General features: G+C 38.1%; 1 protein-coding gene across 1 annotated transcript in view; it reads right to left on the reverse strand.

Moving 5' to 3' along the window:
* Nucleotides 1-4532: 4532 nt before the first annotated feature.
* Nucleotides 4533-21301, reverse strand: part of LOC131440426 (EH domain-containing protein 3) — a 36760-nt gene continuing 19991 nt past the window's right edge. The window contains exons 2-3 of the mRNA XM_058611697.1: nt 6339-6509; nt 4533-6269 (exon numbers count right to left, since the gene is read on the reverse strand). Of these exons, the coding sequence (XP_058467680.1) occupies nt 6061-6269; nt 6339-6509 (380 nt within the window). The 3' untranslated portion in view covers nt 4533-6060. The remainder of the gene's footprint in view (nt 6270-6338; nt 6510-21301) is intronic.

The raw sequence follows: 21301 nt of genomic DNA on the forward strand, positions 1-21301 counted from the left end.
GAGTTTATTCGGTGTATTTCGTATTTTCCCTCGGGCATCGAGAGAGTTTTAGAAATTCGCGAAGAGTGAACCATACGCGTTAAATAATAGTTTCTTCAACTCATCCGGAGAGTTAGAAGAAGTGCAAATTAATATTAGGGGGCCCCTAGCATAATCGTGAAAAGTATATTGAATTAGTAGCTGTTTGTTTGAATGAAAGATATCGAATGTGTCGAGGGTGTATGAATGAAGAACTAGAGTGAGTGTGGTGAATGGATGTGTAAAATAATAAATTTGGTCCAAGTATGATTACACTTGAGATGAGGAAAAGTTAAGTTTTTAGTATGGTTATTTAGTTTCGTTTTGTCAAACTGATGTGATTTGACAGTTCACGTTTTGGTTTGTATTTCTGCTCAACCGTAGCAAGGCGGTGATGAATATTCTGACGCACAAATCACAGTTCCAACAGCAGAGCACTCATTGTCGACTTGAAAGGCTAATGAGTGGACTGCGTAGTCCTGATTGTGACACATTATACTTTTGGTCTTATTACAGTAGCCAAACTCACCTGAACGAATTTATGTATCATAGTGAAAAAGAGCTCCTCTGGCCTTTGGAAAAATCATTTCACTAAGATAGAACTAAACGAGCTCAGGAAGAGAGCTACATTGCACGTGATAATAAGAGATCATCAAAAAAAAAAAAAAAAACACTTCGTTTTTTTTTACCCGACTCCGGGAAAATTGTGACCTTTGACTCGGTTGGTCACAATATTACCTATGGTCACTGGGTCAACTTGAATACATTACCCTATCAATATTGTTGTACACCTGAAAGAATTGTAAGTAAATGTCTAAGTATAAATTAAATGTCTATCCTCCGTATTTCATGTTTGAGTGATGTTTAATTTATGCTTAATAGCCGTGGTTGGTATCTAAATTAAAAGTAATATTCATTTAGTCATTCATATATATATTTACTTATTTATTATTTATTTATTTATTTATTTATTTATTTATTCATATATTTATTCATTTATTTACATATTTATCTATTTATTTATTTATTCATATATTTATTCATTTATTTACATATTTATTTATTTATTTATTTATTTATACTCATGTTTACTATATATTATTCGTTTACTCACATTTATTCACATATTCATTTATTATGCAATAAACAAAAAAAAACTATTTATAATAAAAAATATCAAAATAAGGAAACAAGCCCTAGTATCAAGAGTCTATATGTCATTTGCTATAAAAATTCAAATTCAAAATCGATACCAACCATAAGAACAAAATGTAATCGTCGATGGTCTTTATATCGTTCTCTGTCATCATCATCGTCATTGTATCATTGTCATCGAGTTGGAGGATTCTAGGCGGGGCTCGATGGGGGTGGTAGCGGGGATGAGCTGGGAGAAGATAAAAGGGTCCGAGCAGGCGGTATCAAGCCTCTTTTAGTTGACCTGCCCGGAGGAGTGAAGACCAGCAGCAGCGTGTCACAAGTCTAATGTGACCCCGCGTTTCGGAAATAAAAGTTTAAAAAGTGAGTAGTGATTGTTCTCGCGAAAAGTTGATCGATGGATCAAGTTACCCGACCGTTCGGAAGATCCACACGTCCGTTAGTTTTCGTTCGGTCAGTCGAGTGGGATAAGTGTGGTTACCGGTTTATTTGAACAGTTTATGAGTAGTACGTACGACGCGAGTGCACAAAAACGGTCAAAGATTGGCCAAGCCAAAAAGACGCCAACGAACGCCATTACCCAAGTGCCGGTAGGGTATGGCAGTTCAGACCGAAAACGTTATAAATCCCACTCGACTAATAGTTAGACACTCGTAAATGAATCAAATGCGCGCAGTACCGCTCCCCGGGCTTCTAAAAAGTGCGAAACGCAGGCCTCCGTCAACAAAGGCCGAGTTGCTGCAGCATCCGGAGTTCATAGTTCGTCATAGTCCGCTGCCGAGGAAGAGTCCTGTACTACCCCCACCGGCGTCCCGTCTTCAGCCAGCTGCAACAAGTCGACCAACGTTCCACACGGCCGCAACGATGCTCCAGAAGCAGTTATCATCTGAATAAAATAATCGCAAGTAATATTCACGCTTTATTAAATTCAACCCCCCCCCCCCCCTTGTTGAGTAGCTTGAAATTAAAAGTGAAAAAATAATTTTAGAAAATATAAAAGATGAAGTGTCTAATAAAATGTCTGGTCTTTAATGTATTCAAGTTGTGTTGTGTTAGTTTACAGATAATGAGTCCATTTGCTTGTTTCCGCTCGAAAACGACTTCCGCCCAGTGACCGTAGTGTAAAAGGGTTGAAAGTCTTCCCCGCGTAGAATTTCCTCTGGAGACAAAAGAGTAAAACGACCCAAAGCCGGTGAGTAAAACGTGGCGCGAACACACCACGTGTACGCAATAGCCAGCCAACCAAGTGTTGAATAAAAAAAAAAAAAAAGAAAATTGATCAGGTAACAAAATCAACGAAACAACGTTTTTTCGCTAACTCGTAAAAACGCGTATTTTCATTTTTCAAAAAAAAAAATATAGTTTTTGGAATAAATCAAAAAACCGTTATGGACATTTGTAAGAACTACTTTTTACCTTTCAAATGCGAGTTATACAATGTTAATATTTTTTTTTTTCAAAAAGTTACAGCATTTTGAAAAAAAAACGTTTTTTACAAAAAAAATTCAAGACCCGTTCACATTTTTCATTATAATTTTTTTTCAATCAGTTAAATGATTAATCTGACAACTCTATTATATTTTTGAGACAATTTCACACAAAATAAAAAAAAATTATTCAAATTGACAAAGTACAGCTCGATATACACCCAATCAAAGTCGCCGGGTTAGGCTAACCCTGTCCGTACTGAACGTAACTTTTTTATAGTCCGTACCCTGAGGGTTAAGAAAGGCTGATTAATTTCTTAGTTACTCAAATATCACTCTTTGTATAGCCTTGAGAAAGGCTGACTAATTGTTAGTCTTTAAAAAGACTGTTAGTGATTCAGGTAGCCTTGAAAAAGACTGAAGCCTTGAATCAATGAAACTCTAGGTAGCCAGACAAAATTTCCAGGAGCCAAGAGCTATACGCGTGCGGTGCGAACGACTGTTCAACACCGACTGAGGAAAATGTCTTAATTTGCTTGTTTCAAAGACAGCACGAACGATTATCACGAATTAGGTTTTGACGGTGTTCGCTGCATGAATATTCGTTCCACATTCGCGTTCAGTCATTCGGGGGTATGTTCAATGCGAATAACAACTGCAAGGAATAGATCTTCATGCGAGCAACGAAGCAGCGTCGGCTTCGTTCGCACCCGAATATATGGTCAAGTCCAAATATCAGAGCGATTATCGAACAAAGGCGAAGGGAAGCGAACGATGATCATTGGCGTTCGTTGCATTTTTGATATTCAAGCAACATTCATCTTAAATGAGATGTAGTGCAAATAAATGTATGCTAGATTCTGCAGATAAAAAAATTATCTAGTTTCGCATTTGCCATTCTGATGCGGAATCGGACGGACTCTTGGTGTCGATTGAAAATCTGTTGATGAAACCTGGATCCGTTATAACACGGCAAAGAGCAGAAGAGTACCCGACTGAAACTACAAGAGGTGACCTAGAGAATCTCATTCGGTGGGAAAGGTCAGCCGGTGTGGGATTGTGGGGAAAAACCATCAACTGCGAGTCATATGTACTGCGTATTATTGGAAAGATTGAAAGTGGAATTTCAAAGGTCCACTTACTTCCACATTCATCTTATTTATCCGATTTGGCTTCCACGGTGTATTATCTGTTCCCGAACCTCATCAATGAAAAATCAACTCGTCCGTGAAGATGATCGACGAAACGGGGGGTACAAGAGCTTTGCAGCGATTTAATGTTGGTGTTGAACATTCTCGCCTCATTCCGGATCGAAAGACCGGGATTGGCTTTAACGCACCTTACATCTTACTGTGCAGCTGACAATACCTAATTCCAGTTGATTCCTTTCTACACACATGGTTTCTTTATAGGTTTAAAGCACTCAACTTTATACGCCTAGAAAGATTTTGGAAATCGTGTGTAGTTTGAACTCAACACTCATCAGATCGGTTGTTCTTAAGACCTGGACTGGAAAGGAAGTTGCTGCGAACCATTTTTTGCGGAGTGCAGATAGAAAATGGAACGTGGAGACTTTTGTTTGGTGAAACGCCTTTCATACGAACAGTGAAGTTGGGTGGCTACGACGGGTAGGGCATGTCATCAGGGTGCTGGATCAGACAATCTTAATTTCGAATAATTGTATGTAATGCTTCTGGCAATTAAGAACTAACGCGATGTGCCGGATCAAGTCACATTATAACTGAAAATATGTTTGAAAAAACCACGAGTAGTGATTGATTTTCGAATCTTTTTATATATTATAGCCTGCATACCATGAATGTATGATTGTATTTTTAACCTTGGTTTGTATCTTTGGCAGAAGCCTATGATTTCGGAAGGTTTAGAAAATTTAGGGCGTACTCTAAATAAACGTAACTAGTTTCATTTTTTATGAGAACAAATTTTATTCGTCATTATGTTTCCTATATTCGTATTCACTGATTTATTAAACAATTGCGGTTTGTTCATTTGATAAAATATAGATATTTTTACAAATTCTTTCAAAAATGCTACTTTTGTAAATATATCTTTTTTAGCTCACCCTCAGAGGGTCAAGATGTATATTTCGTTTCCCTTCCACATCAGCTTATGATTCGACTACACTTTCATTCAACTTTCTACGTTTTTTTTATACCGTGATTGTTTCGACTCATCTATTTTTTCATGCACATTCAAACTATCAATAAATCAAAGCTTTTAATGTTAAATAACTTCTATTTGCAATCATCCGGCCAAAAATGTGGTGTGCTTGAAAAATCTGCAGTTGCTCTTCAGTATGATTAATATGTTTTTGGAGAAGCTGTTATTATAGCTGATTGCGCGTTGCAACTAAGCAGATTGCTGCAAAATCTATCATTCTTAATTCGAACTGAGAATTATGATTGATTGTTCCGAAAATTTAGTGTGATGATAAAATCTATTGTCGCGACCAAAATGAGGAGAAAAGGCTGGTTGTTGTATATGTTGATTCCGAATGAGAGAAATGGTGCGCCATTCTAGGTAACGTTATACATTGTATGCAATTTCCGATAGTCTACAATTTACCGTTTTAGAACGCTTTTTTGTGAAATTTCACCGTTTTGAATAAGCAACCATAAAAGTTTAGGAACAAAAATAACACCACAGGCTACTAATTCGAGGTCTAGGCAAGTCACGACGAACATTAATTACTTCATTGCTTAGTATATGTAACGCGATAATCGATCTTCGTTTCCACCTTTGGATGGAGAAACGTGGTACTTCGTTTAGTGTACCAGCAACTATGTTATTTCATAAACAGTTCGTTTTTTCGCAAAAAATAGCATCGGAAATAGATATGCCAGCGCACCAGTGAAACTTGGCCAAAATGGTCTTAAAATATAATAATGAAATAAAGGGCATTATCCTAGATAACTAGGTGCCTAATTAAATTACTTATCAACTAAATCAAATCACTACTATCAAAAAAGGAAATATTTGCACACACATTTTGGGATAGCTTTCTTGCACCTGGTCAAGAGTGCTCTTCATAGTTTCGTTCCGGAAACAAGCACAACAATATACTAATGATAAAACTCTTACAAATATAAAACAAAAAATGTGAATGAACTCATTTGCTTTAAGAATATTTAAATAAATTAGATAAATCGTGTGTGTAAAGTATTTGCGCTGCTATATTTAATGTGACGTGCAACCATTAGTGACGATAGCGAAGAAGTTTTTATTGTTTTTCTGGCGTAACGAAACGGTGTTACTTAGGGGTAAGTGAAAAACGAATGCGATTGATTCTGAACATCGTAACACAATTTGGAATATATATGCTCTTATATATAAAACAATAGTTTTTTTTTAACCCAAGCAATCCATGCAGACTAGTGTGAAGTAGTGAAAGAGGGAAAAACTTGCTAAAAGTGGGAACTCAATCAACATTATCTTACTCCTATTGTGGCCCTCGTTTTGAGGGCGGCACGAGATGGTCTGGCAGTGAGGTTGGTAACTCGTTCCCATCCATTTTGACGTTTATTAAATGCATTGCTAGTGCAAACTCTTCAATATCAAGAAAACCATCTTGATCGACGTCGGACAGTTTCCATATTTTACTCAGTACGTTGTTCGGTAGTTTGGATTTAATAAGCTCCGATTTGGCCGCTAGAATACATAATACATCAGTGTTATTTATTGGCACGCTATCGGCGCCTAGAAAATACTTTAACTTACCCGCACCGGAAATTTTTCCGTCAATCGGTTTCAGTGCTTCAAACATCGGGTCTGTGCGTTCCCGATCGCGATTGCAAATCCAGTCCACTTCACCATATCCAGCGTCAATTCCTTCACCTTTACGATATCCGAAAGGAGACACTATGTCTTCAACACCGTCGAATGCTCCGCCTAATAGAAAGAAATAAAGGAATAAGAATAAGATAAGTTTGTAAATTTTGTGGTGCTACTAAACTAAAAACTGTTTGAATGAAAAGTAGGAAATTTTGTTGTAGAATTATTTAGAATCATGTTCTAAAATTGGTATTATCTCACAAGTAAGTTTTGAAAGGTAAGAGGCATACGTCAGCTATTGCGTATCCAACTTCAGACTAAAACATTATCAGCTGGCTGCAAATTTAAAGGTTTCGGGCTATATATATTCCATAGCAGACAAACTAGCCTACATTGTCCTCATGAACGCTGAATAATTTTGAATGAGCAGTCTAACGAATCGTTGCAGATGTCGCCGCGATTGACACTATGCAAGGTACTGCAATCATACCATGCCAAATTTTTTTATACCACTTGTTTTACCCCGGCTTTAACCAATTTGGTCATTCACCGGGGCGACGCCTAATTTTTGTTTTGGTTTAGATTGAAATCGCTAGTTTATTCCGATTGAATAATTGATTGATTGATTGAATAAACATGTGATTCTTACGAGTGTTGGTGATTGCCGATAATTTGGCAGAAAGCGGCTCGATATTTCTCAACATTCTATACAACATTTTCAATCTGGCAGATGAACAAGAACTCGCTGCCTCTCAATGCATGAACAGTGTGGGAATTTTTCTACATTTCTTCGTTCCACCTCATACTCTGAGTATTTCACGGCCCTTAACAAAATATATGCAGTCTGCCAATGATCGGCGCTGTGTGGAATTTACTAAGAGGGAATCGCAAGTTGACAATTATCGCAGAAAATCGAATCGATGATTCGACTTGATGTTTCTCATACTAGGTTACAATATTTCAATTCCTTGTGTGAAACATTCACAGAAATTTTCATAGACACGACTTATACAAAGGTTATATGCGAATAGTTAAAATAAGAGGCAGTAGTTAAATGATTCTATCGCAATTATCCACTGCCCGTATAGAATTGGATCGCAAAACGAGCATAAGCGACCGTTCGTTGCATCAGAGAGAATCCCCACAGCAGCGTGCTAACCCGTGATGCTCAGACAGGGCATCGCTCTCACACTGGTGTCCATTCTATGTTAAATGAACCAGGCCGATTTTTTGTTGCTGAGATGATATCCGTCTCTCTTTGATGGCACTGATTGAATCGTGTTAAGAGTTGGTAGAGAGCGTTCTTTAATACGATAAAAGTCAGCATTGATTCTAAATACATGGGCCTAAAATGCGTGGTTTAGACTTGTGTAAATGATAAAAAAAAGTTCAATCGTTGTAGTTGGAAAATTCCTGTAAAAGGTAACATAATTTTAGAATATCGTTCCAAAACGAAACTGAACTTTTAGAAGATCGAAGCGATCAGTCGAGTAAGTGACAGATACTTTTATTTACAACCTATAGTGAATTAAAAATTCACACAGCTTCTTCAAAAATTGTATTCAAGCCTGGTGGTACAAATTGTCGCACGAGTGTGCGTTTGGATATTTTCACGCAGTCAACTACCCAAAGGGGGAAGGGGGGTGTGTATCGAAATCAGAAACGAAAAAAAAGTTTGAAATATAATATGGAGCTGTTGATCATGTAGATTACACCGTCAGATAGAGGTTTTGAGAATTACGTGATAGTCAAAACTCCGCTGCCGATAAAGCACGCAGCGGCAGGCCGTGCGAAGCAGAAGAACCAAACCACATAAAATGGAAGATGAAACCGGGGTAAAAAATGCCAATAATAATAATACATAAATTTGTACTGGACGACCGGAAGAAGAAAGTGTGTGAGGATGCCTTATTTAAGCAAGATTCTGCAAATGAGTAAGCTGGTAGTGTTTGCATTGACTCTGAAACTATTTTTGTCAAAAAAATTAAGATCCACTATGACGATAAATACCAGAAGCTTTTAATAATATGAGAAAAACCATTAACCCCTGACAAGTACGTCATATTCAATATACAGAGCGTTAGAGCTTTGATAAGCAATAAAAGCTAAAATCAAAATCTCAAAACAAACAAAGTTAGCTCGAGTATCATGATGACTTCTGACCATAAAAATTTTTCATCTTGATATTGGATCTCAAAAGCGCTTTCGAAACAATGTTAGACCTCCTATACCTATTGTTACAAACACTACATTTTTGGTTTCCAGGAAAATTCACTTGGTGTGGGTAGGGTTTTAGGACCGATTCTGTTTATTATGTACAGAAATGACATGGGCGAGTCTTACGGTTTTGAGAAATTTATTTTGTTTGCTGACCATAGTGTTCTGTTCATTACAGCTAAGCATTTGGATGGAGCGGTTGCACATTTGAACGCAGACCTACACTCTCTAGCTCAGTGGTAAAATTTCGAGCAATTTAAACTGAAAGTCGCAAAAACTAAATATGTGGTTATTTCTTCTTTAAGCACTTGATCGCGTTAGAGAGTTGGAGTATCTTGGAGTCATAATTGCAGGGCTGTTACGAAAAGTTTCAAAATTAAAACGCGCGAAATCCGCGCGAAGCCGAAAACTAAAACGCGCGAAATTCGCGCAAAGTTTAAAACTAAAACGCACAAAATTGGCGCGAAGCATTACTCCACTATTTTTATGTAGGTGATACTTCCCGCAGAACTTGAAAATCCATTTGAATATAATTTCAAAATCTGCACAAGTATGTCATATAAACACAATAAATAATTCCGCATACAACACGTCACTTTGAGAAACCCCCTGGAAATGATTTCATTTTTATTCTCCATCTTTTTCGATGTCCTTAGTTAATTTATACTCTCTGATGTACGGAAAAGGTTGAAGTAAAAATAAAATTTCTTACAATTGTGATTTTGAGTAAAAGTTAAACAGATTTCGAAGATAAATGAAAGTCGAAAGAAATGAAACATTTGTTGAATATGCAAAAAGCAATATGCAATATGTTCTAACATAGGGAATCCGAAGAAAAAAATAGGATCGAAGATTATGACGTCGAATGTCTAATTGTAACAATTGCAATAGCTCAGAGCAATCGATTCGCGTCTGAAGTAGGTCTGTCACAAAACTAACCTTACAAACATCGCGTCGGACAGATAAAAAATCGAGACCAATCAGTTTGCAGCGGTCATGGTAATTCGGTAAGTATAAAAGATATCTCCATGGAAGACGTCGGAGAACGAATCGGACAAATTTGCGTTGAATTATCGCTTCAATGCGTTGGATATCGTTTTGGTAATAATATAACAGCAGCATTCGAGAGTGGTGCGAACTAAAGCTCAATACACAGCTCACGAGCAATGTACATCAGAGATTTTGATGTGGAACACATCTTTATTTTCTATTAAGGGGTGCGAATCAGAAACTCAAGGAAAAATACACGTAGAAATGTGGTCAGGTTTTAAACACTTACCGCTTTGCCTATTTTGTATCAATTATTAATATTATTTCATCATTTGATTGGAAATATTTCTAAGTTTCGATTTGAATGTAAGCCACGTATTTTCAATTACATATGGCTGAGATTTTGATTAGTAGCGAGCAGTGTCCTATTTGTCTGTTAAAATTCTCCGGCATACCGGATTTCCCTGCCATAGACGACGGTTTTGAAGGAGTACGCGATATATCAAAGGGAAAGCATCGCTCTGATTGGTCAATCGATGCAAAAGCGAAGCTGTTGGAAGCACGCGAATCTATAAATAGAAGCGAAATTATAGCTAACGTTTCAGTCCAACGCGTAGCATGCTACAGATAGGTTGTTGCTAGACAGCAAGACAAAAAGTGCCATAAAACGATTTGAAGCTTTAATTGGTATGCTCTGATCTTGTGTCATGCAAGCTCGAATGAAATTCCATGTTATGTCGTTTCGCCTGAGAAATTGACAACTACCCCAGGATAAATTTTGAGTGCGAATTATTTCTAACTTATATAAGATGAACTCGATTGATAATAAGAAAAAGTTTATCGCTTCAATCGAAATCGCAGAATGGTAGAGGAACTTAACGCTATAAAAATAACTTCTTGCATACAAAACTTGAACACAAGCTTGGCGAAGAGAAGCTTTAATATCAAAATCGTATCTCAAATATGTACCTTTGTACAATTGCATACATTTGGGATATTGGTGTAATTCCGTCGGCTATAAAACATTGGTTCCTAATCAAGATCAATATAAGCAAACTCTCGTGCAATTGCGGATTCAAAAGTGTGACGATTGATTGAACTGTTTGATTGTAGATCATTAGAAATTTTGGTTGCCTTATTCCATGGGGCTGATCTTTGTAGTTTTTGTCGTGAATACGACTTACTTTACTATGGGGTGCCTTTTGAAAAGAGAGAGTGATAAGTTTTAGATCGTGAATATCTATTGTTGTATCTAACGAATCAACATAATTTTTGCTACATGCCATCGGAAATATGATCACAATTTTATGATAAAATTTTCAGTTTTGTGACATAATCTCAAATAATTCAAAATTAAACTTTTCTGAAATGTTTGGTATAAACGAGTATCAAAGAGGAGAATTCATAAGGCGCGTTTGCCTTTCTCGTATTTTTAAAGCTCATAGCTCAGTGATCTGTGAAAGGATTTATATAATCTAACTACCAATAGAATCGAAATTTTTCAATTTAAACGTGTATAGCAAAAGCATTGAAGTATTTCAGTAGTACACTATTGGAAAACCTGTCTCATTCGACCCATGTCAATACAAGCCAATCAGAACGCGTTCTGAGGAAGAGAACAAAATATCAGCTGCTGTACAACAAATCGTTCGAGGAAAATGTTCCGAACAGTATTTAATATCGTAGTGAGTTCCACAATTTGGTCCTTCTGAAAGGCAGGAATGAATCCCGTACAGCATCCTGATAGTTTCTTTCAATGAAATGCAAATCCGAGATGAAAAAATCGACAATAAAATTCTGTATGCGGCTATTTCCATGGCCGTTAGGACCGCCCATTAGTGAAAAGGCTACAAACGAAACCACATAAAAAGAAAAGTCTTAACAAAAATTGAATCAGTTTGAATTCTATCGCCACTGCGAGCAGATGTGTTTTGTGTCGTTTGCACAGCTAGTTTCGCTTTCGACAAGAGCGATTACGTCACAGCTGCCAGTCATTAGCATTGGTGAAAAAACAACGGGTGAGAGCATTACACAAAATCAGCCGTTGTAATGGCTCTAAAAGTTTTCTAAAGAACTATTAGGATTTGTTGTTCGCAAATCGAAGGTAATTATCCTCAGTTTAGTGCAAATCAAGAACAGTTTGGTTGGATTTGTGCACTTTCCGCTGTGGATGTGGGGAATGCTTGCATAATTCATACTAATTGATATTCGGAAGTGTTAAGGAACATGTCAGTCGTTTCGTATTCACGACATCCAGTTATGTCTCTGACATTACCCACCCGCCTTTTTTAGTAAGGTTTGTATGGGATTTAGTGTGGAGAAAATCACTTTTTATAAAAAAAATCGACTATAGATCAACCTATGAACTCTAAAAATCAGTGAGTATATCATTTTTATAGGAAATTTAACGAGGAAGAAAAACTTTGAAGACTTCAAAACAATCCGACATTTTTAAAAAAGAATTATTAAAGGAAAACCGACTCAAGGTCCGAACGATGGCTCATTCCTTAATATATCTAGAACCACTTCTGCAAATATATGGTAATATGATTTTGCTTTCTTAACGGTTGATCTGAGTTGTTTGATGTCTTGACGATAGTTACTCAGCTTAGAATGAAAAGTCTTTTTAAGTGACAAGCCATGTTCCAAAACTCACTGTGAAGACACAAAAAAGTCTTTCTTTTTAATTTCAAGAAATAGGGTTTTGGGGGGCAGGGCAAATCGTACAAATTTATGTTGAATAGTTTCGATCCGCTCTATGTCGATTTGATAATGAGGTGACCGGACAAGAGCTGAATATTCATAATACTTTAAGACAATGTACATTGACAAAACTCTTAGTATTGTGAAAAACGAAACCAATAAAATTCAATTTGGTATCAAGAGTGATACCTAAATCTTCAACGGTAGATTCTCATTTCAGTACATTCTGCGAAATGTTATAGTCGTAGCTAATTAGCGAGTGTTTACGAGTAAACGGTGTAATGGAAAATGTCGAGGCATTTAAAACCATTCTATTATCAATGCACCAGTTCACGAATAATTCAAGCTGTGACTGCAAAAATATAGTGTCACAGGCGATCTTACTAGATGATATAGCTTAAAATCATCTGCGAACGATAGTTTGTGCAATTTCAATAGAAATTTGAGATCATTGAGGTAGAGCAAGAATAGTAAATGGTCCCAAGTGACTGCCCTGAAGTACTCCAGAGCCTACGGCAAATAGTGTTGCAGTGCAGTAACCGATTTTCACTAAAATTTCCCGACCAATTAGATAAGATTGAAGCCAGTTGAGTAAAGATCCACTGAATCCAAATTTTTCGAGTTTAGCAACTGCAATTAAGTGTTTCATCTTGTTCAAGGTTGCGGAGAATAGATAGCGTCAACTTGAAGACGTGCATGTAGAGATCGAATTTTAAAATATGTATAGGACAACAATTTCGTTATAGTTGTTCGTTTTGGCATAAAACCGTATTGTGTTTCCAGGATGTAGCTATTGCAGTTATGCTTGATGCAATCCAGAACTATATATCTTGAATTATATATCCGGGAAAGTTCCTGAGATAATAAACAGCATCGACAGTGAAATCGGAAGATTGGTCGAGCACTTTTTCAATACCAAAGAAGGAATACCATCCGGACCAGCTTTAGTAGGTAGTTTTATTTTAGAACACGCTTTATCAATCATAGCTGTCGTTAGGACCAATCGAGGTAGTCTTGATTGCTTTCTGTGTTCCAGAAACTATTAGAGTTGATTCTTAAACTATTCTGTACACGAAGAAGATGAGAATAAAATAACATATTGCTCAATCTTTTGTAACGATTATTGAGGAACAGATAATGAAAACTCAATTGGAACGAAGGATGTTTCGATAATTTTCTTAGAGCAGTGCGTTTAGCACCCTTTTTGCGTTTTAGGGTCATATTGGACCATGGGGGATGGGCAGACATTTATTATAATTTAGATAAATCGTCTACACCTTTGTAGGGTTATGAGGCGGGACCATCATCATCCTCTTTAAGTTACTAACAGTTTGAACTATCTAAGAAATCTTTCTACGGTTACTTGTGTATATGGATTTAAAAACAGTGCCATGGAAGGTCGCTATAATCGTCAAATGGATATCTTCCGCTGTTTCGGAAAACGGAATAAATTATAGCTCATATTTCTGAAAATCAAATATCATACAATCAATCATTGAAAAAAATTGAATGGTATATGACACTCGACTATAAGGATTCTAAAGCTTTTCTAACACAAAAAAGTGTCGGAGATGCTAAAATATGACATCATTCAAATAAAGTTCCATTACATTTAGTAATGCATGTGATTATCTAATTATAAGATTGTTTTTGTCCTATTATATGACTAAGTGTTGCAAAGAAAAGAATTATATTGCATTTGGACTCTTTGTATGCTTTGAAATTGACATTCTTATAGTATTCACATCAAAATTGTACTATAACAAAATTTTAAGGTGAATGATTAAATGAAAGGTTTCTATTTCAAAGCTTTCAAAACTCGTTGTGTAATATGAGTAATAAAAATTCTCCATCGCACACTCTACCAAATCGATGATCCACGTGAACAAATGACATCAAGACTAAAACTACTATAATAGAAATTAAATAATGTATTTTGAATCTGAACACCCTTTCCTTGAATGAACGAATTCTGCTTCTTATGTTCGATGGTTGTCATCGCCATTTTCTTACAAATGGAAGGTTCGATTCGCACCGATAAGAAAGAGCATACAACGCATTGACATTTTTGCAATCGGCTTGGATGACAAAACTCGTTTGCGTTATGTGCTCTGACAGAGTACATTACTGGTCGTGGAAGCACTTGAAAATGCTTGAATCATTACCATTTTAAAATACCAGCGGCCTTATCTAACGCCTTTCGAGTAAATAGTGCACTTAATGAAAAAAACGCAACCTATTCTACGATAAACAGTGAATAAGCATAGTCGACAGGCGCAATGCGTTGTACCGCAGCATTGATTTTGAGTCATAGCTCTTAGGGTTGTAGTCAGGCCTTATGCACGCGCGCTCTTTATTTTGCGCTGAGACAAATAAATTCTCATTCTCATAAGACAACCACGCGCATGCGACGTACTTTTGCCGCTCTCAAGAGAACTCTTTGGCACATTTACGTACCGCACCAGAAACTGATGCACGCTTCGTTGTAAAGTCTCATCGCATTCTGCCAAGAGCGAGGCTCAAGCGCTTTCGTCGCATGAGATAGCGCGGCGCTCTCGCTTCATGCGATCTACGAGTGGTTTGTACGTTATTTTCATCCTCTTTGTTACATACGAATAAAAGATGGCAAAATGCTTAATCGTATAATTGCGTCTTGTTTTAACGAGAACATGTAACAGAATGAATAATTTTTCTTTCCTCGCTGTCAGCTTCGATATCCTTTTAATCACGGCATACTTGATTATCCTCTCTGTATGTAACATCTCCCCCTTTAATTCAGTATCGAATGTAGTCTTCTAAACGTCTGGGAGGTTTGGAGGATCTGGTAGGCCTGACAGTAGGATTAGCTTGTTGAAAATTTATCGGCGTCGAAGTCGAATAAGGTGGTGTAGTTGCTCTCATGGTATCATTTAGGCTGTTAGATGAACTTCCTTGATTTGATCTGGAATTTTCGACTGGTTCTTGAATACAGCTTCTTTGAGTAGGAACGGGCAATCCAAAATCGTGAATTAATTCTTCTAGAGATAATTGAACTTGATTTGTAAATTGTTGTTCACCATTGAATCTAAGTCGTAATTGATTTGCATGAGTACGAATGAGTTTCCGACGACATGAGGCTTGATCCAAGAGAACATTAAAATTCACTTTTCCTATAACTTCAATGATTTTTCCAGGATTCCAGTTCCAATTACTTGCATTTGTGTACACCTTAGCATACACAAGCGCACCAACTGTGAAGGATGATGATCGTTGAGGATATGCGACTGGTGATGGACTAACTTGTTGAAACGTTGTACATCGCAACAAATCGAGTGTAGTCTTCATTGGTCGACCTAACATGATTTCTGCCGGAGATTTCCCTTCCAGACTGATACATGGTGTTGATCGATATACTTGAAGAAACGTTTGTAGAGCATCAGATGATGGTATATTCTCCCCTTTTGCAATTTTCTTCAGTGAACGCTTGAGAGTATCCACAAAACGCTCCGCCTGTCCGTTTGATTGTGGATGATAGGGTGCGGTGCGAATGTGTATTATACCGGAAAGCTCACAGAACTGTTTAAATTGACTGCTACAGAACTGAGTTCCATTATCCGAGACGATTGTGTCGGGAATTCCATACCTTGCGAATGTTTCATTTAAAAATCCAATTGTAGAAAACGTCGTCATCGAGCGCGTTTGAAAAATTTCTGGCCATTTGCTGAAAGAATCAATAATAACCAGGTAATACATTCCCTCAATAGGACCTGCATAGTCCAAATGAATTCGTTTCCATGGACCATCTGCTTTCGGCCAGGGCTGAGGCTGAACCTGTGGCGGTGATTTAGCTGAACTGGCACATATAGAGCAACGTCGAACAAAGTTCTGGATTTCTTCGTCAATCCCAGGCCAGTAAACAATACCACGAGCAACTGATTTCATGCGCTCTATTCCAGGATGACCACGGTGTATTTGTTTCAGAATCCGAGTACGAAACACAGCTGGAATTATAATTCGATCATGGAACATGATACAACCCTTGACGATTGTGAGAGATTCTTGTCGTGAACAGAATATCTTGAGGTTCGGTTCAGTAATTTGTTTCACAGACGGCCAACCTCTCTGGATGTATTGAATCACCTGTTGCAAAATTTTGTCTTTATTTGTGGCTGAATGAACCATTTCGAACGTGACTGGAAGATTCTGAAACGTGTCACCCAAAGTGGTGTTCATATCTTCTTCGATGCATATTGACGCAATAACACATTCTTCATCTGGTTTTGCATGATTATTGATTAATCGGGAGAGAACGTCTGCATGTCCGAATTGGTCAGTAGGAATGTATTCCACTTTGAAATCAAATCCAAGTAATGTTAGTGCCCATCTCTGGAGACGATTCGCTGTGTGCAGTGGAATTCCCTTTTTCGATCCAAACACTTTCAGAAGCGGTTGATGATCGGTTTGAAGCTTGAATTGACGACCCAGTAGCATCCGACGAAATTTGGTTACGGCAAATACCAGAGCTAGCGCTTCTTTTTCGATTTGACTGTAATTTTGTTCCGCTTGCGTAAGTGTTCTTGATGCATGAGCAACGGCTTTCATTTGACCATCAGGAAACTGATGCATGATAACGGCACCAATTCCTGTCTTTGAGGCATCACCAGCAACGACAATGTTTAGAGCAGGGTTATAATGAGTAAGTAGGAGATCCGATTGAAGTACTTTCTTGATGTTGATGAAAGCTTCTTGACACTGTTGACTCCAAACAAACGGATTGTCTTTTTTTAGTAAATTGTCCAGGGGTCTTCGTAATTTGTGCATTTCTCTGACAAATTTACCGTAAAAGTTGACAGCTCCCAAAAACGATCTAATCTGACTAACATCGGTGGGACAGGGCATCTGCACAATAGCACTGATTTTTGCTGGATCTGGTCGAATACCCTTTGCATCAATTATATGACCAATGAACTTGATACTGGATTGGCCAAAATTACACTTTTCCAACCGTAGACGGAATCCAAACTGTTGAAGTCGACTAAACAAAGCATTCAGCGTTCGCTCGTGTTCAGCATCAGTCGTAGTGTGTATAATGAAATCGTCCAGGAAAGATTCAACTCCATTGATGTCTGCAATCAAACTACTCATTAGCTGCTGGAATGCGCCAGGTGCAGATTTTACTCCAGGAGCCAATCGATTGAAACGGTACAATCCACGATGAGTGTTAATTGTCAGAAGCTTTTTCGATTCATCATCAACTTCAACTTGTAAGTAAGCGTCGGACAAATCAATGACACTAAAAACCTTACTACCCGCTAATTTACTGAAGATGTCATCGGGTGTTGGAAGAGGGTAATGGTGTGGTTCTAAAACAGCATTCAGACCGGTCGAATAGTCTGCACAAATTCGAACTTTTCCACCTGGTTTTTTCACAACAACGATAGGCGCTGCCCATTCTGAAAAATCAACTGGAGTGATGATGTTGAGCTTCTGTAGACGATCTAGTTCTTCGTTGACTTTCTGGATGGCGTGGAATGGTACTGGCCTCTTCGGACGAAATACCGGCATGGAGTTTGGTTTCAGAAATAATTGTACTCTCGTTTGCGTACAATGTCCTAATGTGTCTTCAAATACTTCCGGGAATCGGTTAGCAAAACGATGTCCACACTCAGGTTGAATTTTTGATTGTAATACCTGATTGCAGATGGAGGCAAACGGCTTGTTCCAGAGATCAAATGCTTCTATGAAATCGAGACCAAGCAGATTCAAATCTTTCACTGAAGTCACGTAGCACGTACCAGATCTAGATTCATCATTAATGGTCATTCGGCATTTGAATTCTCCTTTTAGAGGTAGAGTAGTACCCGAAGCTGTGTTTGCCCGATGAGAAGCTTTGGTGATTGTTGGTGAACCGAGCTTCTTCCACGAATGAACAGAGACAATAGTGATATCTGAACCACAATCAAGTTGTAGATGAGCGGGTTTGCCATTAATGAATACAGTGACAAACTTCCGGTTGGATGCCTTAACCTCGTTGACGGAAAGGATGTGGTTTGATTGATAACGACTTTTACCTTTATGCTTTTTTTGTTGATTTCCTTTTGCTGAAGATTCGGGTATAGCTTCGGACTTTGTTGCTTTAGTGAAACAGCTACAATAACCTTCTTTGTGTCCGGTCTTGTTGCATTGTTTGCATAAGTGACTTGAGAACGGACATACCTTGACGAAATGCATGGCACCGCATTGCCAACACGGTGTTCGAGGAGTCTTCTCACTTGAATGATGAGAACTAGCGAGTTTCTGCTGCTTTGGTTGCCGAACTGCTTGAACCGATAGAGATGACTGCTTCTTTTCCACCAGAGCGGTATCGTGTTTGAGATTCGATAATCGCTGGCATTCGGTGACTAAAGTCTCGAGATTTACCATTGCTGCTGCGTCTGTTTCCAGCTTGGACAGTAATCTTGTTCTAACGTCTGCATCTTTGGAAGCTTGAAGTCCGCAAATGAAAATTAGAGCCTTGAACTGGTCAATTGTCAAGTTGTTTAATTCGAAGTCCTCACACTGGCGATTGACTATACCAGCGTAAGTTACATAGTCATCTACTTCGTTTTTCACAATCCTGAGACAATCATATCGTTGACTGAATTGAGATTTATGAAGTCCAAAAACGCTTTTCAGTTTCTTCACAACTTCTTCAAACGTAAAATCTCGTGGGTGTCGGGGCAGGAGATAGTTTAAAAACTTTTCATGAACTGGAACGCTGAGACTTCGCATCAGTAAACGAATTTTTGCTGCGTCGTCCAATTCTCTCCCGTCTGCGCTGAATAAATCTTCATACTTCGAAAACCATCGGTCAAACGTCATACCTTCGGCTGGATTATGATGAAACTCCTTGATTGTCACAGAAAGGGACTCGATGATCTGCTCGGGAGTGTTTCTTGGTACGTGAGGTTCCGGAATAGCTTGTGTAGACGTCAATCGGTCCAGCAATAGTAGTAGCTTGTTCATTATTGCTTGATTAGAAAAATCCTCACAATCACCCATAGTTTAATCAGATCCGCGAAGCATGCTCAAAATCTTTTTTTGAAATTGTCTTGAAGTCTTGAAGAATTTTCCAGCTCCTCGTCGCCAAATTGTTACATACGAATAAAAGATGGCAAAATGCTTAATCGTATAATTGCGTCTTGTTTTAACGAGAACATGTAACAGAATGAATAATTTTTCTTTCCTCGCTGTCAGCTTCGATATTCTTTTAATCACGGCATACTTGATTATCCTCTCTGTATGTAACACTCTTCATCTCTTCCTTTAGGATAGGACACAAGTCGCACGAACCGCTCTAGGCACGAACAAATAATAATAACAGCAGCTTTTACTGTGGCTCACATAGCACACAAGCTGCGCTCATAAAAAATCTCGTGCGCTGTCTCTTGAGACCAAAGCGCACGAGTCGCGCGCAGAAGAAAATGCGATGCTCTGAAATTTCAAGCAGCACATCCCGTTTCTATGTGCCCGCTACGCGTCTCTTACTTGCTTTTGGTTTGCTCTTTGAGTCGGTGCTCACGCTCACAGGATAAATATGCGACACACACATTTTCGGTGCGCTCTCGCTGTCGCATTTTTGCACGCATGAGCATTCGGAAGGCCTGGTTGTAGTTCGTGTTTTAGACTTCTTGATTACGATTGCCAAATTAATAAGGTTGTTTCGGTTTTTGTTTTTTTCTTAGTATCAAAACAGGATTGTTAAGTTCGAAATACTCCTATTCGAACACTTCGTAGAGTAAGTAGACACTGGTTGAATTATAAACTCAGGCGACTAGAATTAGTGTTTGTAATGAGATCGAAAATAGCAAACAATACGCTTGCACGAGAAATCGACCACGTTCTGAGATCCGACAAATATATTTTGTTTAGCCGATATCATCCAACTTTTGTATACCAATTTAATCGAGGTTGGCATGTGTTTGCTTAAGCTAGCACCTTGCCACTCCAAGTGTGTGCTAATTTTTGCTATTCCACCGATAATGAAAAAAAAAACAGGTTGCAGATAGCAGATTATTCATTATAGAAAACTGAATGGACACAATCTAGTCGCGTCGCAGAAATATTGTGAGATATGGCAGTGCACGCGATGCAGCGCAGTGTTATGTCACTCGAATCGTAAAAATATTTTTCGTATCATATTGAATAACGAATCTGAAATACATCATCCTCTCGATTCAAAATATAACTCTAGATTTTGTTTATTAGTATGACATCTATATGTGAAGATTCTTAGTTTGGTCGAACTCACGAATCAGGTTTCAGATTAGTTCCATAGTAATAGGTATTTTGGACTTCCGTATTAACTCAAATGGCAGTGCAGTTCCACTGATCGAAAGATCTTTCATTCGAATTTACGCTTTAGGGGATCGATGTGTCGCAGTGTTTTGATCGTTCCAAAATCCCGGCTTAGAATTAAGTTCTGACATTCGGTTTCAGTTCCAGAGTTATGGTACTTGGTTCTGGCCTTGAATTCTGGTTGAGGAATAGAATTTTAGATCTGGCTTCTGAAAATGAAAAAAACTTCAGCTATTCAATTCTGAAACTGAATTTAAGAACTAAACCCTAGAATTGGATTCTGATCGGAGCTGAGCAAGTTAACTACGTAGGCAAGAATAAATGAAGCATCAATTAGAAGGGCTGATTTTGTATAATGTTCCCCGTCGTTTTTCACTTTTCGTTGTATCAAACTCCAATGCAAACGACCAGCAGCAGGATGATGCAATCGTTCTTGTTTGAAGCGAAACTGGCTCAGCGAACATCCCGCAAATGATTCAATACTGAACTGAATTCTTGATACTGGCACTGGGACTGAATTCTGAACCTGCACCAACAGGAATGATGCACTTGCTTTACTTCCTGCTCAGTCAACTGCGCAGGCCAGAATGAACGAAATATATCAAGCCTTAACCCTTTGAGTTCGCTTTCACATCTCATCCAAGTCAGTCGATAAAACAGAACCGCTTACGTTCTGGACGGAA

Source organism: Malaya genurostris, chromosome 1 (genome assembly GCF_030247185.1).
Source record: "Malaya genurostris strain Urasoe2022 chromosome 1, Malgen_1.1, whole genome shotgun sequence".
NCBI classification, from domain to species: Eukaryota; Metazoa; Arthropoda; class Insecta; order Diptera; family Culicidae; genus Malaya; species Malaya genurostris.